A 20,682-nucleotide genomic window follows, 5' to 3' on the forward strand; every position below is an offset into this window, starting at 1 on the left:
ATTATTGTGTGAATTTAATTGTATATATATACTTCTTCATTATATTCTTATTCCGTAAGCCTCATTTCCCGCCTACCCTGACCTGATTCAAATTGTGGTGAAGGAAATTTCCCAGGGATACAATCCCTGATGTGATCTAAGTTGGAGTTATCTGATAATCTCTTTAGAACAAAAATAAATGCATATATATATAAATGCGTCATGGGTATTTCACAATATGTACACACCCTGTTGAAAAGGAAGGTGGAACAAGATTTCAGTTTCATAACACACCAAGGCTAAGAAGGGGAAGCCATGGCCGGTGAGTTTTTTTTTTTTTTTTTTACTGAAAACAGCTTCTTGAAAGAATAGTTTTGGAAGGGGCTGGCTCTTACAGAAACCATAATTAAGTTCTGTGAGTGTGCAAAGAAGGAGTGTTTGTGCAAAGAGAGGGACGGGTAGGGGCAAAGAGAATGAAAGGGGTGCGGAACAGTAAGGGACAGAAAGGAACCAAACTTCACTGGCTGCTCTCTGGCTGTCATTTTGCAATCTTAACTGAATTCTGACAGAGGGTGCAGAATTGGCACAGAATGGGTTCCAGCAGCTCTCCCCAAAGGAAATGGAAAATCACTGTTTCATTATTTTATTATGCACAGTTGTATCAACATGAAGCATGTTAACATAGGATTTTCAAGTACTATCTTGACGGTAGTAAATCTCATTCTTTGGGCCACTCTGTCAGCACACGGATGATACTGAAGGAGGAATGAGGTGTGAGCGTCCTCAGGATTACCACACTGTGTGGGAAGGCACATTTTATTGATTAAATCTGAACGAGGCTATTCTGAGTTGCTGAGATGAAAGGAAAGTGAGGTTGTTTTCATGACTTGAGGCATTCTTTTGTTTCCAACAGACAAGCTTCTGAAAGAGAAGAGGAAGCTGTTTGTTCATTCAGTGAGCAAGGGTACAATAAATGGCTTGCTGGATGAGCTATTAGAAAAAAGAGTGCTGAACCAGGAGGAGATGGAAAAAGTAAGAGATGAAAATGATACAGCTATGGATAGAGCCCGAGTTTTGATAGACACTGTTATTCGTAAAGGACCTCAGGCATGCCAAATCTGCATCAGCCATATTTGTGAAGAAGACTCCCACCTGGCAGGAATACTGGGGCTCACTTCAGGTAAGGGTCTGTGACTCAGACTGAAGTTCATGTAAGCCCTGTGTCATTAGACCTAATATCTGACTTCTTCATTGGTCATATTAGCTAGCAGACCACTTCCTTACCTCTGGCTTCAGGTATTTCAGTGCTCATATTGCATGCCCCCTGTCTCTTTTCTTCTTTGGTCCTGTTTTTTGGCCTTAGTGTCTCTCTTTTGATTAAAGCTTATTTCCTATCCTGAGTATGTTGTAGCTCATTTGTTGAAATTCATGAGAACAACCTTGAAAAGTTTCATACTGTATTCTCCAGTCATCCTTGCAAGGTACTCTATTGATTTATCTAGTAAGTTAGTTATAGTCTAAAGGTCCCTAGAAAAAAAAATAAAATAAAATAAAGGTCCCTAGAAACCTATGTGTAGTCATTTGACAGGTTTAAACTCTGTAATCAAATACTTTGCATAATGTCGCTCCAAAATTTTGCTCTCCAAGAGAAATAAAATATATTTCAGGGAGAATGGAACACTCAGAGAATAAATTAATTGCTTACAGAAAAGTAGAGATTTTAAGTGGACTCTTGCTTTTCACTGCCCCCTTGCATTTTCTTTCAAGTAGGATTGTGCACTCTACTGTGCACCATTCTGGGAGGCTCATCGCCTCTCTTTCTGTCTCCTGAAGACTCAGTCCAGGCTCAGCCATCTGAGCTGCCCCTTCTATGGTTCCCTAGCTTCTCCACACAAAAAAAGACTGCAGCTCTGATGGGCTTCTAGTTATTGGCTTCTTTTGAGCTGCTCAGAGTCCCTGGAGAAGGGAAAATCTACCCACTGTATAGTCCATGGAGTTGCAAGGAGTCGGACATGACTGAGCAACTTTCACTTTTGTGCTTCTAAAATCATTCAAGGAAAGTAGACGTTATTTGAAAACAAGACATCACTTGTCCCTCAGGAACTGAGAGGAGCCTGTGCCCCTCTCAGTAACAGCAAACGTGTTTCTTTTGTTGTTGTTGATTTTTTTTTAAACATTTTTTAGATTAACTCCCACCTCCAAGAATTAAAGACAGTCAATAAAAATAAGGGTTTAGAATATCTATATAATTGTCAAAACTTTTTCTTCCTTATCATATTTAACTCACAGTCCTTGAACCCTAGAAGCACTTGTGCAACTCATTGTGATAACTCTAATTCCTGGAATCTGTTTCTCCAGATGTTGGATGATACCTCCTCAGTCAAGGTTGTAAAGGCTTTGGTTCCTCCTCATCTATTTGGCAGTTGCTTCAGGACCCAAGTGTATGATAATTGGATATAATATTTAAATTTGCTCTAAGAGGACACACCTAAAAACATTTCTTGACATATAAACTATGGCAATAACAAGCCCTCCTCCAGAAAATGTTCTTGAATTTATCAATGGTTAATTTAGTCCAGCAGTCTAGATGGGAAGGATGGGACAAATTTTAGCCTATGTCTTGGACTTGCAGTATTGTGGGATGCCTAAGGCTCTCCTCCATTCACAGGAGAGACATGGCCCATTATTTGTCTATGGAAATCTTGTCTTTAGTAGGTACTATGACTTGGAGTAGTATTGGTTCATGCTGATACTTAAGTTTCTAGAATATGTTTCTGAGGTGGGTTGTGCTACATTGAGATATTTATAAAACCTTACATAAAGTTAATTTCAATTCTTGTGCTTGAAATTGACAATCATAATGTCTAGCAACCTCAGACAACATATTGATAGATTTGATTGAGTAAGACAAGTGCAGATTACAGGTTGTGGTCAGGGCTCCAGTCATATGCATAATTGTATAAAACCCTTTGTGGGCTAGAGAGTAGCTTAGTGATTAAGAGGCCAGTATTGATAATCAAGACATTTTTGTATTCAAATCTTGGCTCTACCACCTTCTTGTTATATGACTTAGGAAATTCACTTAACACTGATTGGGGATAGGCCTCAATTTCCTTCTCATTTTGTTGTGATAAATCTTGGCATGGCTAAGTGTCCAAGCACAGATGCCTTTTAGTGTTAGTTTTCTCCAAAGTCCAGGTCAACTCTGAATTAGACAACTTCACTTTGAATACACATTCATTAGGCAGTACTGATTACCTCAGGAGCCACCTTAAGATATATGTGATTCTATAGCTGATGCTGTTTCAATTTTATTTTCATCATAGAAAGTATAAATTAAAGAAGTCACTTCCAGACACTTTTGTTCTACCACTACTTAAGTTAACAAGTCCAGTCGTTCATGTGTAGAAGCTTTTGTTTCCCAGTGATAAGTATGGCTCCAGGTGAGTCACATCTTGCGCAGGATTAAAACCTATAGAAGGTATCTTTAGTAATGAGCAGCCAGTACACTGGGGTAAGAATCTTTAGAGATTGTAACTATTTTAATGTCCTTTGTCTTTCCTCAGGTTCACAGTCTGAAAATTATCTTAGACAAAAACCCCAAGCAGTGGTCCCTCCTTTTCCAGGTAATGGTACTCTCAAGGTAATAGCATTCTTTGAATGCCACCTTCCTTGACGTCAACTACAGATTAATGGGATGAATCAGGATGAGAGGACCATGGGTTTATTTACAGATTTATTCTATACATTTTTCTCTTCTTTATCTATTCTGCTTTAGCAGGAGTTGTTTCTACAGCTTCACTATCATGTTAACAGTTCTGAATCTGTATCTCAAATCCTGAATAACCACTTGAGTGCCACATTTTGCTATTCAAGCATCCACTGAACATGTGCATTCATCTCCTGCAGTCAGTTTCAATCATGTGAACTGAGATAGCTTGCCATGTGTCCCCGACCTCGGCTCTCCTCCACTTTCCTCTGTCTTGATTAATGGTACCACTAGCACAGAGTTATTCAAACCAGAAACCTGAAATTATCTTAGACCATTTCTTCTCCCTGACTTCCAACATTTAAGCGGCACCCAGATTTTATTTTCCTCTCACAAATTCTGATTGGTTTCTGCATTTCTACTTCTACTATTAGATTTCAGAGCCCCTATTCCAAGAGTGTTTCATAATTCTCCAGTCATAACTTCACTATATTTTTCTTGTAATTTTAAAAATAAATGCATTATTTTCCCTCATAGCACTTTCAGCTTTATGAGGAAATTGAACATACATGTTTGCTTATAGATCACCTCTAATAGAATTTCACCTGTAAACCTGTAATATATATGCAACTAATATTTGTTAAGACTATTTCACTGAATAATTTGGGCAGAATCATTAGAAAATATTTGCATGTGTCAATTGTGCTACAGACCCTGTTCTATGGACTATTTAGAAAGTAATGAATAAAACAAGCAAGATTTCTTCTTTTCTTAAAACTACTTGAATATATGAATAGTGAGTGGATAGGCATTTAAGAAACTCCACCATCAAAATAAAGCCAGCCAAAAATTTGGGGATGAAAATGACACTACACATATCTCTGGCAGTGACATGATATTATAACAGAGATAAATATTTATAATAGCTAGATATGATAGAAACTTTTGTTCCAATTCAAGGAATTTCTAAAATGGGCATTTGTTTTTCTTCAGATTTAGCTTTCCTTCAGGTGGTAATTAGATATCTAGGTCTCTTTCAGGCTATGGCTCTGATATCTGCAGCATACAATGCCAAAATGATTGAGGTAATAACAATCAAATTAATGGCATTGGAAGGAATATGTAGGATCATTTGTAAGAGATTTTGTTAGGCTTGGTCTGGATGAATAACATAGTATATCAGCTTTCATCCTATAATCTAGAACTTAGTTATATGGCCATACCTAATCACTGGACTTGTTAGCTATATAGATTAGCTGTGTTTTCAGGAAAAAGAATGAATTGTCTTATTGAAGATTTAACCAGTCTCAGCCACAAAATTTAAACACAAAACTTTTCATTCAACATAGCACTGAAGGTAGCACAAGGAATGCCTTGGTCGCAGATGACAAGAAAGTTCTTGTCATCTGGGACACTCATTATATAACCAAATGCTATAATATAGTCTAATATATATAATATAATATAGCTCTGCTGCTGTGTCACTTCAGTCGTGTCTGACTCTGTGCAACCTCATGGACTGCAGCCTACCAGGCTTCTCCATCCATGGGATTCTCCAGGCAAGAACACTGGAGTGGGTTGCCATTTCCTTCTCCAATAATATAGCTCTAATATAGTCCAAATATTTATATAATTTTTCTATTGTTCTTCAGGCTCCTTTTTTAAGAAATGCAATATTTTTTCCACGTGATAATGATTTCTATAGTTTTTTTCCCAACTATATCCATTCTAATTATCTCTTACTTTCTCCGTAGTCAATGAACTTCATGCTACATCAGTTTACCTAACTGAATATACTACAGTTTCTACAAGTTCTTTGTCAAAATTGAATATAATTTTCTTGTTTGACAGTTTAGCTTCTAAAATATCTCAACATAAATAAAAATTATTTCTATTTTGAAGCAAAGATTACATTAATTTATTTAGAAAATGTGTAACATTATTGGATGATGTTGAATTTGTGATCAAATAAACTCCCAAGTCTTTTCTCACATAAGCCACTGTGAGAATTCTTCCTCATATATTTGTGCAATCAATATTTAGTGCTATGGATTCCTCTAGGTGTACACCTTGATTTATTACTCTATTTCATATTCATTTTTGTCCATGTATCAATATCTTCTTTTTCTCCCTATATGTACACACAGTAATGAGATCCTAAAGTATAGGACAAAGGCTTTTCCTTCTTACCTTCCTTCATTCCTTGCAGTCTCTAATGACTACTTTCTCAACTGTTAAGAAAATAAATAGATATATAAACATGAATTTTCAAATCATTGAAATATATTCATTAAGGCCAGCTTCAATTATCTCAGATTTCAATTATTTGAAATATATTTATAGCTTAATTCTTTTATCTAACATACTGTTTTCTGGGAGTGTTATAATGCATGGTCTTGAAAAACTCCCTTTTGCTTTTTAATTAAAAGCATTTGTAAAATGCTAATTCTAAGTGATGAAGGGATGTGATGCCTGTATCACACCCTGGAAATCTCCGACTTGGAATATATTTCTTTAGCAGAGTTGCTTTCAATGGTGTAAGGAGTAACCAGGATCATCTTCTTAAGGATTAATGCCTTCCTCCATGGCTTCATGCACAGGTGATTCTGGGAGGTACGCTAAATGGGATACTCAGGAATGCCATTATTCATAATGTTTTTTGTCTCTTGCAGCTCCTCAGGCAATGCTGGATAACCCAGTTAAGCTTGCATCTTCAGGACCAAGAGGGAACCTCAAGCTTTGCCCCCCAGAAACAGCCCAAAGAATACGGAAAGAAAAATCAGGAGAGGTGCTATGCTTGGAACATAAGGATCTGGGTGAAAGACACACTGGAGAAAATTCTAAACTGCAGTGGTTCTTTCTTAGAGCTAATTTCTTTGACAGGTTCTGGAAAACCATCCTGCTTCTTCCCTTACATAAAGAATTCCTATTTCCCTGGTTTATTTAGAGATTTTCAAGTTTAGTCTGATCCCCTGAGAAAATAGTTATAATAGTAAAAACAAAACAGTTAAAATAATAAAAACAGCTACTTAATATGAGGCAGGCACTGTTCGGAGGATATTGCATATAATAACACCTTGAACCCTCAAAATAGCCCATTTTAAAGATCATAACACTGAGGCAATAGTTGTGAAATAATGTGTCTTAAGCAGTAAGTCAAGGAATCAGTTTTAAAATTGAGTCATTGTAGCCCTAATTCTGCTCATTTCCCTCAGTCCTACCTCTCAAAAGTAATTAAAATCAAGTGCTCAGCTGACATCTGGACATTCGCAGATTTCATTCCACTCCTATGGTAGGACTCATTCTCCCCTCTTTATTTTTACCTATGGTTCAAGAGCTTGGGTTTCTGTAGCGAAATAAGGGAAGAGAAGCTGTTAAATCCTCAAGATGAATATTTAATTAGAGAGGACAAGGCTATTTGTTCAACCTGTGTTTCTTACAGATTTACCCAATAATGGAAAGGTCGAACCGCACACGTCTTGCCCTTATTATCTGCAACACAGAGTTTGAAAATCTTACCAGAAGAGATGGAGCTGATGTTGATACCAGAAATATGAAGGTGCTACTAGAAGGTCTGGGATACAAGGTGGATGTGAAAGAAAATCTCACTGCTTCGGTAAATTTTGTCATAATGTAGAGACAGTGGTCATGGCCTTTACTCCTAAAGAATGTTAGAAAGATTGGTTGTAGCACCAGAAATTTAATCTCTTGATAGTCTAAAATTCAAATTTGTTCTTGTAGGGTATTTCATGCTTCTATCCTAGAATCTTTTAGCAAGAGTCTGGTGAAACCTTTACCTGGAAAATGTTCCATTAATTCAATTATATGTCTATGGCCACAAAAATAAATAAATAAGCAATGTCCCTTTCTCTGCACTAGAAATCCCTTAATTACACCCCGAAACTCTTTTTTCACCTTTCCATGAATTGAAAATTAAATGTTCCTTTTGTATTCCATCGATTTTCATATCATTCAGGAGTGTCTCTTTTTTGGATTCCAAGCTGCCATGATAACCAGTCACATAGTTCAACACCAGTGGTATTAATATGTCTCTTCCAGGAAATGATTTTAGAACTGAAGGCATTTGCTGCTCACTCAGAGCACCGGACCTCTGACAGTACTTTTCTGGTATTCATGTCTCATGGAATTCGGGCTGGCATTTGTGGGAAGAAATACTCTGAAGAAGTCCCAGACATATTAAAAGTTGATGACATCTTTCACATTTTGAACACCGGGAACTGCCCAGCTTTGAAGGACAAACCCAAGGTGATCATTATCCAGGCCTGCCGTGGTGGTGAGTGCTGATGTCTGTCAGAACACAGGGCCCTGAAGTATTGATTTCATTATCTGTGTGTGTGTCCAGTATTTTTCCATTCCTTTGAGTTTACTCTTCAATGTCAAAGAAAAGCTACCATCCTGTTTGGTAAAAGTAGATATTCTTTGACATTACAAAAGGGATTATAGCTTCTGTGAATTATATGACTGGTTGGTAGATGTTTGTTCCTTTTTCAACTGAAATATCACTTTTAATCTTAAGACTTTGATGTTGTAAGAATTAATTTGAGGGTTAGGAGAGACAAGAGTTGTTAAGATAGTTTTTGAGATATATATGTGCATCTGTATCTGAATTACAGTTATTGACAAATCAGTAAATGGTTCAACAGATGTTTAGTGGAGAAAGTTTTCTTGGCTATTGGCAGTAACAAGAAACCAAATCTTGTCTTTTCAGAGAAGCAAGGGATGGTATGGGTAAACGATTCAGTAGCAGCTTCTGGAAACTGTTCCTTAGTGGCCCCAGAAGATTTTGAGTCTGATGCCATTAAGAAAGCCCACATAGAGAAGGATTTTATTGCTTTCTGCTCTTCAACACCAGGTAATGAGTATCTGTGTAAAACACCTTTATGAGCATTACCAATGCAGAAATTTGCATCAATACATTAGAGAATGGATATCTGTGTTAAATTTTTCTTTTTTTAAATTAATATATTTATTTTATTTTTTAACTTTACAATATTGTATTGGTTTTGCCATATATCAACATGAATCCACCACAGGTAAAATTTTCATAAGACTTTTGAAGACTAATTCAAGTCTTCTCTCAGTTACACCTTCATTTCTCCTTATCCATGGAAACCAAGTAAATATACATTTATTTTAGTAAACTCCCATGTTGCAAAATTATTTTTGTACTCTGTGGAATAAATAGATAGGTCCACATGTTGATATCACTTAACATTTCAATTTTCCTAGACATGTATTTATAGAAGAATATTTATAAAAGGGGAGAGGCAGGAAAGCAAACCAAGTATACTGAGTCCCTGTGGTAAAGGTATTTTAAACAGAAGTGTGGAGTTTATGAAACAGGAAAAAACTGAATGATTCTAAACCTAGATTTTGGATTATCAGTTCAGTTAAGTTCAGTCGCTCTGCAACCCCATGAATTGCAGCATGCCAGGCTTCCTGGTCCAACACCAACTCCCGGAGTTCACTCAAACTCATTTCCATCAAGTCAGTGATGCCATCCAGCCATTTCATCCTCTGTTGTTCCCTTGTCCTCCTACTGCCAATCCCTCCCAGCATCAGAGTCTTTTCCAGTGAGTCAACTCTTCTCATGAGGTGGCCAAAGTACTGGACTTTCAGCTTTAGCATCAGTCCTTCCAATGAACACCCAGGACCGATCTCCTTTAGAATGGACTTGTTGGATCTCCTTGCAGTCCAGGGGACTCTCAAGAGTCTTCTCCAACACCACAGTTCAAAAGCATCAATTCTTCGGTGCTCAGCTTTCTTCACAGTCCAACTCTCACACCCATACATGACCACTGGAAAAACCATAGCCTTGACTAGACGGACCTTTGTTGGCAAAGTAATGTCTCTGCTTTTCAATATGCTATCTAGGTTGGTCATAACTTCCCTTCCAAAGAGTAAGCATCTTCTAATTTCATGGCTGCTATCACCATCTGCAGGGATTTTGGAGCCCAGAAAAATAAAGTCTGACACTGTTTCCATTGTTTCCCCATCTATTTGCCATGAAGTGATGGGACCAGATACCATGATATTCGTTTTCTGAATGTTGAGCTTTAAGCCAACTTTTTCACTCTCCTCTTTCACTTTCATCAAGAGGCTTTTTAGTTCCTCTTCACTTTCTGCCATAAGGGTGGTATCATCTGTGTATCTGAGATTATTGATATTTCTCCTGGCAATCTTGATTCCAGATTGTGCTTCTTCCAGCCCAGTGTTTCTCATGATGTACTCTGCATATAAGTTAAATAAGCAGGGTGACAATATACAGCCTTGACGTACTCCTTTTCCTATTTGGAACCTGTCTGTTGTTCCATGTCCAGTTCTAACTGTTGCTTCCTGACCTGCATATAGGTTTCTCAAGAGGCAGGTCAGGTGGTCTGGTATTCCCATCTCTTTCAGAATTTTCCACAGTTTATTATAATCCACACAGTCAAAGGCTTTGGCATAGTCAATGAAGCAGAAATAGATGTTTTTCTGGAACTCTCTTGCTTTTTCCATGATGCAGCAGATGTTGACAATTTGATCTCTGGTTCCTCTGCCTTTTCTAAAACCAACTTGAACATCTGGAAGTTCACGGTTCACATATTGCTGAAGCCTAGCTTGGAGAAGTTTTTGGATTATGAGTACTGTCAATTATATCATGAATCTGTCCCTTAGTACTTTGTAAATTAGTTCCAATTATTTAGCTTCTCTGGGCTTTCTTTGAATTCCTCACTAATATATATGAATACATGTGTCATTGTCATAAGTCTGAAAGCATTTTAATAATAAATACAGAATGTTAAGTAAGCATGACATAGAATAAAGCACACTTTAAATTATTGCCACTATTAATGATGTTTTATTAATAGTTGTAGCTTAAATTCAAGCTTTTACCTTGAGTTACTTTCCATATCCAGGTTTGAATAAAAGTCATCCACTATAGTTTGGAATTTCTTGGACATTAAGATTCTCTTGATTACTTCCAGCCTAAAGATTTGCCCCTGATAAAATAGTTTAACCTACAGATTTTTTTCTATAATGAGTTACCATCTCTCAGGAGACAGCATGCTTTTGCATTGTGTTGACCATATATTGATATAGAAATCAATTTTTCATGAAAAAGAAATCAATGTTCATCGCAGCACTGTTTATAATAGTCAGGACATGGAAGCAACCTAGATGTCCATCAGCAGATGAATGGATAAGAAAGCTTTGGTACATATACACAATGGAGTATTACTCAGCCATTAAAAAGAATACATTTGAATCAGTTCTAATGAAGTGGATGAAACTGGAGCCTATTATACAGAATGAAGTAAGCCAGAAGGAAGAACACCAATACAGTATACTAACGCATATATATGGAATTTAGAAAGATGGTAATGATAACCCTGTATGCAAGACAGCAAAAGAGACACTGATGTATAGAACAGTCTTATGGACTCTGTGGGAGAGGGAGAGGGTGGGAAGATTTGGGAGAATGGCATTGAAACATGTAAAATATCATGTATGAAACGAGATGCCAGTCCAGGTTCAATGCACGATACTGGATGCTTGGGGCAGGTGCACTGGGACGACCCAGAGGGATGGTATGGGGTGGGAGGAGGGAGGAGGGTTCAGGATGGGGAACACATGTATACCTGTGGTGGATTCATTTTAAAATTAGAATTAAAATTAAAAAAAAAAGAAAAGAATAGAAATCAATTTTTTTTTCAAAAGTGAAAACAATGACACTAGGGAAAGCCTCCATACATTTATAATTTGAGTGTATTTAACAGACTTTTTTTTAAATATAAATTTATTTATTTTAATTGGAGGTTAATTACTTTGCAATATTGTATTGATTTTGCCATACATCGACGTGAATCCACCACAGGTATACACATGTTCCCCATTCCGAACCCTCCTCCCTCCTCCCTCCTCGTACCATCCCTCTGGGTTGTCCCAGTGCACCAAGCCCAAGCAACCAGTATCATGCATTGAACTTGGACTGGCGATTCTTTTCATATATGATATTATACATGTTTCAATGCCATTCTCTCAAATCATCCCACCCTCTCCCTCTCCCACAGAGTCCAAAAAACTGTTCTATACATCTGTGTCTCTTTTGTTGTCTCACATACAGGGTTATCGTTACTAGATGTAGCTATTAAAAAAAAAATGATCCCAGTCTTCCACAGAGATTTACATCTAGGTGTTATAATCTTTATAGGCCCCTTGGCTTCTTGACATCTATCTTGTTGATTTTTGTCTCACTTTCTTTCACTTTCCTCATACTCCTTTCCACATGATTCATAGAAACTCCAGTTAATTTCCTTGAGTTTCTATGAGTAAATCTAGCTTTTTATCCTCTGGTATTAATTCCAATTACATTGTAGTACTCTTATGAAGAAAAGTAACCATTCTCTAACTAATTTCACTAAGAACTTGAAGATATATTGGCCTGCAATTCTCTCCCACCTACTTCCTTTAATTGAAGCCATCTTCATTAAGACAGCTGTAGTTTTAGATAGGATTTTAATCTATTACTATTATGCATTTTATTACCATTTCTATTGGCTAAAATGTTTTGATAATTTTCCTATATGTTCCTTTGCATAATTTAAAAATGGCTTTATAACATCTAAGTCCTACTATTTTGTATAACTATTTTTTTAATATATCTTTTCTTTTTTTTTAATATATCTTTTCTATGAGAGTGTTTTGTCTTATGATCTTTCCCTCTTAAACCTTTTCTCAGTATGGACTTCTTTTCTGTTGGTAACATTTTCATATTTAATTAGTAATTTCTTTGTCTAAATGCTTTATGACCAATATTATTTGATTTTAATTAAATCACAAGGTAGATAAATTTAAAGAAATTTTATTAATATGAATTCCTTGTATAAACTGGGTACTGCTGCTGCTGCTGCTAAGTCGCTTCAGTTGTGTCCGACTCTGTGCGACTCCATAGACAGCAGCCCACCAGGCTCCCCCATCCCTGGGATTCTCCAGGCAAGAACACTGGAGTGGGTTGCCATTTCCTTCTCCAATGCATGAAAGTGAAAAGTGAGAGTGACGTCGCTCAGTCATGTCCGACTCTTAGCGACCCCATGGACTACAGCCTACCAGGCTCCTCTGTCCATGGGATTTTCCAGGCAAGAGTACTGGAGTGGAGTGCCATTGCCTTCTCCGAAACTGGGTACTACATTTGTATATTCTTCCAGATCCTTGTAATGCATATTACATCTAATATGCAAATGTATGTTGGGGGCAGAAATTATTACCTTCCCTATTACAGTTGAGGCCTGCATTTCAGAGTGTATAATTAACTTAAATCAAGTATGTCAGTGGCACTCTTGGGGTCCACACTCTGGTATTTGTTCCTCAAGGCCCAGTCACTCCCTTCCATTCCAACCTGCCTTTCTCTCCTTCTCTACTATATTTGTGGTTCTTTGAACCTCAAAGATTATCCTGCATAACGTCTGTACCATATACAGCATTCTTCATATGGCTTTAAAAACTGTCAAGTGTCACTGAAAATATACACACTGAATGTTGAATAGAGTCACTTAATGATGGCATACAGCCTGTAAGAAATAGCATAAACTCAACAGTCTGCTTTAGCTGAAACAGAAATCCTAGGACTCCATTTCTGTAGCCAAGTGAGAGAGCTTGCATGAAATGTGAAATGTGTTTTCTTCATAGATAATGTTTCCTGGAGACATCCCATATTCGGCTCTCTTTTTATTATTAAACTCATCGAAACTTTTCAAGAATATGCCTGGTCCTGTGACCTGGAGGAAATTTTCCGAAAGGTATGTGCTAGATACTTCTGAAATGCTACCTCCCTATCTATTCTAACAGGCAACCTAAGGAGCAGCTCTGGATATGTTTTCTTCTAAAAATGTCCTTCTTTTCAAATGAGTTTTGAGGTTTTCTTTGGTGAGTCAGCCAACCTGGAAGCCAGTTCCAAGCTATTATGATCTAGAAAACAACCCCTAGAAAATCATTTATTTTAACATCTCTTTTTCCTGAATAGACAAATGAGTGGACTCTAATTTACTAATGTCCAAAACTATTAGATTTAGTAGATTTTAAAGCATGTCAGTCCATCCTTTGACATGCATATTACTGGTTTGTATAAAGGAAAATCTTTTTGTTTTAATCATTTATTTTGCTACTATTTTTCCAACGTAAGTGAAAATCCTTTCACTCGGGGCGGGGGCGGGGGAGAGGTGGAATCTATAGAACTTATTTTCCTTTTAGGTTCGATTTTCATTTGAGCTGCCAGATGGTAAGGTACAGATGCCCACTGCTGAAAGAGTGACTTTGACAAGATGTTTCTACCTCTTTCCAGGATATTAAAGTAAGTAAGTTGTAAGGATAGATGTGTATGTGGTAGGGGTGGGGCAAAATTGCGGGATGAGTGCTGAACTACCCCCTAGTGAAGATCTCAAGGTCTAGTATAATAAACAGGGGATAATGGAAGGATATTGAAAGCCTTTCTGCTGGTTAGTACAGGGCACACTGCACTTCCCTCAAGGTTCTGCAGAGGTAGATGGCCATTTCTCAAGGTTAGTTGATATAGATTGAGATTTGGCCAGAAGATGATGAAAGCTCAGTTTTAGACATTCCTCTCCTTTGCCTCAGCAGGGCAATATTGAGACATAACATGGGCTCTTCATTCTTAGGAGTGTGTGTAATCACTTGGTGGAGTCATTTTATAACTTGCATTTATTTTAGCAGAATTCTTTTTTAATGCTTGTTTTACTTTCTCTTCCTTTTCCATAGGAAGCCAGGAGTTCTGTCATTCTATAACTGCTTCGGAATCCTGTTGGCAGAAAACAGACATTTCTTTAAACATTTCAATAAATTAGAAATAGAAATGAAAGGTCATCAGTTTCTTTTTTACCACTCTGAGAAGGTAGGGAGGTGGAATTTGGAGAAAGTAATAGATTTGAAGTCTTCAGATTTCATAAGAATTGAACTTGCTACTCACATCATTCTTTCTAGAAAACATTTGCTAGATCTTCTGCTTTAGGGATACAGATATAAATTACAGTATGTACCTGACCTCAACAAATTTTGAGCTTAACAGGAGATATTCAGAGAAGGTAATGTGATAAGTAACTTATCCAAAATCTCAGAGTTTATCACTGACAAAGTCATGACTACTGTACACAATTCTAGCCCTTCCTTAAGGCATTTCATAACACAAAATAATTGTATATCTAGGTACCTAGTAGTTTACAGTCTCATTGAGAAGACAAGACAGTCAACAAACATGAAACAATCAGCATGTAGTGCATGACACCCTATAAATAAATGCTAGGGTGAGATGCATGCAAAAGTATTCCTATGAGTTTGGGATAATATTTTCACTTAGCAAGGTTATACCCACAAATGACTGGAAAAACTACTCTTTCACTTGCAAATATGAGCCCTTTCTAATCCTAACCCATTAAAAGTGAAGATTAATTTCTGACCATTTGTTTTATTTGGACTTGTCAAATATATACTTAATGGGATTTTTTTTTCCAACTTTTATTAGTATGCCATGCTATGCTATGCTAAGTCACTTCAGTCGTGTCCGACTCTGTGTGACCCCATAGACAGCAGCCCACCAGGCTCCCCCGTCCCTGGGATTCTCCAGGCAAGAACACTGGAGTGGGTTGCCATTTCCTTCTCCAACGCATGAAAGTGAAAAGTGAAAGTGAAGTCGCTCAGTCGTGTCCGACTCTTAGCGACCCCATGGACTGCAGCCTAACAGGCTCCACATATATATGGAGTATAGTTGACTTACAATGTTCTGTCAGTTTCAGGTGTACAGCAAAATTAATCAGTTATACACATAATATAGTTACTCTTTTTAGATTATTTTCCCACATAGGTTATTACAGAATATTGCATAGAGTTCCCTGTGCTATAAAAAGGTTTGTACTAATTATCTATTTTTTGTATAGTTATGTATATGTTAATCTCAGTCTCCTAATTTTCCCTCCCCCCACTTGCTTTTGGTAAGCATAAGTTTATTTTCTACATCTGTGACTCTGTTTCTGTTTCATAAAAAAATTTGTTTCTATCACTGTCTTTCAATTCCAAATATTAGTGTTATCACATGATATTTGTATTTCTTATCTGACTTATTTCTGTAGTATGATTTGCAGCAACATGGATGGGCCTAGAACTTCTGACCTTTTAAAAATCTTCAAAGTTGAGCACGTCACAATTTTTCTTTTCTTTCACTAACTGAATCTATCTCTTTTGTGTCATCACAGGATCATTGTACTACATCTTGGCAGTGCTTCTGTGGTCAGTCTTTGTTCACATATAACAAAAAGAGGAACTCTCACTTTCAGTAAAAATTAAATGTTAGGGAAGCTTAGGCAGTAAAAAAAAAGCATGAAATCAAGACAAGCATTCAGAATTTATTTCCAATAAATGCTTAAAAGGAAAGGGAGACAGAGAGGAGATGATATTGCCATTATTAGCACAGTTAAAAAGGAAGCAAAAGTTATTCAGATAATCCTTATCCTGAAACGAAATGGGACTTGTTAGTTTTAAGTCCTTTAAACACTGAGATATCTGAGAGAGAAAAACAAAGAAAACAAGATGTAGGGGACTGAGGAAAGGGAAAACAAAACAAAACAGAGGTGCCAACATAGGTCAGAAAATGTTTGGTCATTTCAATTTTTTTCTTCCAAAATGAATAAACATTTCTTCCCAAAGGGTTGGGAGATTCATTTGCTGACTACAGGGGATTTCCCGACAGTGAACCCGGAAGTTCCGAACAAGAATTTCTCAATCTGTGGTTATAAGTCCCAGCCCCTTGTACTGAGGAAATGCCCAGTAACTTTCATTTTCGAGACTGTGCTCCTTCAAGGCAGTAGGAAGATACTAAGCTTATTATCTATGGCTGGTGAGTAGGGGTCTTTTTCCTAGCTAGGGGTCAGACACTTGAGTCTTAGAAAACACTTTATTAATTGCTCTGTGACAGACAGAAATATACAAAAGAGAAGTGAGCAGATTCCGTGAAAGTTACATTCTTCCTGTTAGGTCTGTGTAGCTTAAACTGGGAACTCTGCCTCAGAGACAGAAGGAGAGTATGATCTCCAGATAGCCCAGAGCCAGGAAGCAGTTAATTCTGTTTTTACAGCTTCTGATAATCAAAATGAGGGGTGGGAAAAGACAAATACAGTACATTTTTATATGTGAGAAAACTCTGAAAATTCTTAAACACTTTATGATATTTTCTAGGCTTCCTCTTGATTCCATAAAACTCTCTCCATGATCAGATAAGTGAGTCTTTGAATTCCCACCTTCCCTTGCCATCTCCTATATTGAATTATGCTCTTGGTCTTTATTAAGTGACTCAATTTTTTCCTCATTTCTAGCTCTGGTGCTAACTACTCTAGCACACTATTTCTTGGACTGTTATCACAGTTTTTAACTGGTCTCCTTCTCTCCAGAATTTAATCTTCTAATCCGTCTTGCATATTGCTTTCAGGTCACATATCTTACACACAGAAGCTGGAGAGTGTAAGAAATGGAGACTATCTATGAAGCTATTATTTATGCTATTTATGCAGCTAATATTCAAGTACTTTAAATCATTTCTTTGCTTTATTTTCTTCATTTGAAAAGGAAGAGGTTCAATTAATTCAATGATTTCTAAACTTTACAATAAATCTAAATAATCTGTAGACATTAACACATTTAGATTATCCCCCCCCAACCTTGAATTACTCAATCATGAATAGGCTGTAATTTATAATATTTTAAAGATCTACAAATGATTCTTATGTATCTGCATTAGGTTTGTCTGCAGATTAGCATTGTTAGGAAAGAACAGATCATTATCTTTCAGTTCTTATGCTCTAGATATCTAAACTTAGATTTTCTTACTCAGTTAATTGCAATGATCCTTACTACCATTAAAACAAACAAACAAACAAAAATGTCTGAACTTGTCAGGCAGGTTTTCGTACCTTTCAAAATATATTAATATTTATTCACCCTTCCATTAATCTCTCTAAAGCAAGATTTCAGTTTCCTTAAAAAATGTTTATTGCATTCACCCCACTCATACTTTCTTGCTACTGTGTTTCTTTATTTCTTTCATTTTCCCTGTAGGGTAATTATTTCCAGGTTTCTGTCTCATTTCACATGTTTAATTTAAGCTCCTAAAATGTGAGAATTGACTGTTTTCTAGTATCTTCTTAGTGTCTTCTTCAGGATACTAATACAGCATTTGGCTGGGGAGTAGTATTTTAAATTCACGCTCATGGCTGCATCTTTAGCTAGGCAGGATGACTTCACTGGATATTGAATTGGAATCAGGACATCATTAGATAATAGACATGAGAAACTGAAAAAAAAACTAGTAGAGTGATTCAATACACTAATGAGTTTGGTTGCCATTGTTAAATAGTACACAACTATAGGGGAAAAATATGCTACTTTAAGTTGAAACAAGTTTCTCTGGGAGCATATAGCTCTGACACTCCATCTAGTTTGAAGCATTAGGGAGAATTTCCAAAAGGAAATGGCATGTCATTTGAGACCTGAAGATAAAAAGAAAGGAATAAGGAATGTTGGGTGTGAGAAACTGTACATAACTTTCTAGAACCTGAATGAAGAGCAAAGTGTTCAAAATATAATGAGCAAGTTGGGTATGGTCGCAGAGGATGAGGCTGAACAAGAAAACCTAGATTACATTAAGCTGAGACATTTCACAGTGAAATCTATTCAAATGATCTTTAGAACTTTGACTCTGCTTCATTGTGAAGAACTGATTAGAAAGGTCCAAGAGTAGACTTATCTGATTCTTAGAGTAATTTAAAAAGAAAAGATATTGGCCTGAACTGGAGTACTGAACTATTAGAAAAGGAAAAGCCATCAGATTCTTCAAATACTTAGTACATAAAATCAATACAGTTTGATGTGAGATGGAAAATAAAATACAGATGGTAGAAGAGGTTCAATATCACCAGTTTTTACTGATTTGGTATACTGGACTGTAAGATATCATTTACTAGTATGTATAGGTGATGAAAAATGAACAGTTCAGCTTTTAAAAGTTGAAGTTATGAGTTTGTGGTATACAGAGAAAAAATAACTATATGAGCCTTAATATTGAGATCCATCTTTGGGCTGGTCTATAAATTCAGAAATTATTTATTTGAATAATTAATTTATTATTTAAAGCCAATAACTGAAGCCATGAGTACTTGTAGATAATAAGTGGATGTAATGCCAAAATTATACAAATCTTTAATCGTTTACTGTATTTCTCCTAGTACCACTCATTCAGTCAACATTCAACCTTGTTGAGGGCAGAAATAAATGAAATAGAATCCCAGAAACCCATCAGAGTAAACATCTCATACATTAATTGTATGTTGTTTGTAATTCTTCAAATTCTCTGTTATGACCTGTCTGCTGTACTCTAAGACCAATGTTACTGTGACTTTTTCTGAGAAGCAGCCTTTTGCGCCCTCACCTGAAGAAATTTGTCCAGTCTTTTCTGAGTCCCTGAATTACTTTCTGTTCTCTTAAATACCTCTTTACCAAGTTCAATCCAGGGTTGGGAAGATCCCCTGGAGAAGGAAAGGCTACCCACTCCAGTGTTCTGGCCTGGAGAATTCCATGTACTATACAGTCTATGGGGTCGCAAAGAGTCAGACACTGGACATGACTGAGTAACTTTCACTTTCACTTTCCCAAGTACCATGTAAAGTAGTTTGATGATTTAAGAGTGGTGATTCTGGATTCTGAACCTCTGAGTTTTGAATCCCTCTCTGCCCTCTTACTAACATGGCTACTCTTCACACAATTTTGGTCAAATATTTAACTAACTGCTCTGTGCTTGTTTCTTTTACCATATAATATAAATTTTAAAATATTTATTACATGAAATTTTTATTACCTTTGAGAAGATTCATATGAAGCACTTGAGACCAATGGGACTTAATTAATATCAATTGTATTTATTGAAGCTGTGCTATGGTTAAATTTATAGAATATGGCATAAGAACAGAAATGTGATCCAGCATTTTATTTAAATGATCTGTAAAATAGGGAAAGTATTAACCATCTCTTTGGATGATTATGAGTGTCTATCATATTCATATTCATAAATTACTTAGTATACTTGTAAATAATATTTTCTATTGCTTTATACTTATCTTTTAAGAGATGTTAGCTATTATTAAATGAACAGATTTTAGGAAACTTTTTATTCATGTTTTGTTAATTTCCATGTTTCTTTCTCATAAAAGTTGTCCAATATACATTTATTGAAAGAATACCTGAAGCTAACATAAACAATGAGGCTGATGCTTCTGGGCCAAAGTTCTTGTTCAATGTCTTGGTGAATTTTTTTAGACTATGTCATTTTGTGTCAAGGTTAGCTTTATTTCTAGATGGATTGTATAACTCTCTTGTAGGTTTAATTAAGGATTGGTGAGATATCCTGTCTTCCTATACACTACATGTTCGAATAATATCTATGGTGTTACAACAAAATATTTAGTAATTTGACTTCTTTATTTCCCGACAAAAATTCAAATTATCCCAGACAGTAATAAATTAACCTGGTGTCAGGCTAATCTATAATATTGAAAGATCAACCACCAGATTGTTTTCAGTTCTGAATATTTTGAGACAAGATCAAGTTGAAGCTTTGTATTTCTAACAGAAGACAAACACAACAAAAACCCACTTAAGATGTTGGAATCTTTGGGCAAAGAACTCATTTCTGGCCTTTTGGATGACTTTGTGGAAAAAAATGTCCTGAAATTGGAGGAAGAGGAGAAGAAAAAAATTTATGATGCCAAACTTCAAGACAAAGCCCGGGTCTTGGTTGATTCTATACGACAGAAAAACCAAGAGGCAGGTCAAGTCTTTGTTCAAACTTTCCTAAACATAGACAAAAATTCCACCAGTATAAAAGGTAAGACTGAAATTCTTTACAAAGGATATCTTAATTTTTTTAGAATCTACTTGAC

General features: G+C 36.3%; 1 protein-coding gene across 1 annotated transcript in view; it reads left to right on the plus strand.

Moving 5' to 3' along the window:
* Nucleotides 1-232: 232 nt before the first annotated feature.
* The window catches only part of LOC109569831 (uncharacterized), a 35,524-nt gene continuing 15,074 nt past the window's right edge, over nt 233-20,682 (plus strand). Inside the window, exons 1-11 of the mRNA XM_019975565.2 lie at nt 233-301; nt 893-1,159; nt 3,546-3,605; nt 6,361-6,476; nt 7,131-7,304; nt 7,748-7,982; nt 8,418-8,561; nt 13,379-13,488; nt 13,940-14,035; nt 16,292-16,592; nt 20,373-20,627. Coding sequence (XP_019831124.2) covers nt 295-301; nt 893-1,159; nt 3,546-3,605; nt 6,361-6,476; nt 7,131-7,304; nt 7,748-7,982; nt 8,418-8,561; nt 13,379-13,488; nt 13,940-14,035; nt 16,292-16,592; nt 20,373-20,627 — 1,765 coding nt within the window. The 5' untranslated portion in view covers nt 233-294. The remainder of the gene's footprint in view (nt 302-892; nt 1,160-3,545; nt 3,606-6,360; nt 6,477-7,130; nt 7,305-7,747; nt 7,983-8,417; nt 8,562-13,378; nt 13,489-13,939; nt 14,036-16,291; nt 16,593-20,372; nt 20,628-20,682) is intronic.

The sequence above is a fragment of the Bos indicus genome, chromosome 15 (assembly GCF_029378745.1).
Source record: "Bos indicus isolate NIAB-ARS_2022 breed Sahiwal x Tharparkar chromosome 15, NIAB-ARS_B.indTharparkar_mat_pri_1.0, whole genome shotgun sequence".
Classification (NCBI taxonomy): domain Eukaryota; kingdom Metazoa; phylum Chordata; class Mammalia; order Artiodactyla; family Bovidae; genus Bos; species Bos indicus.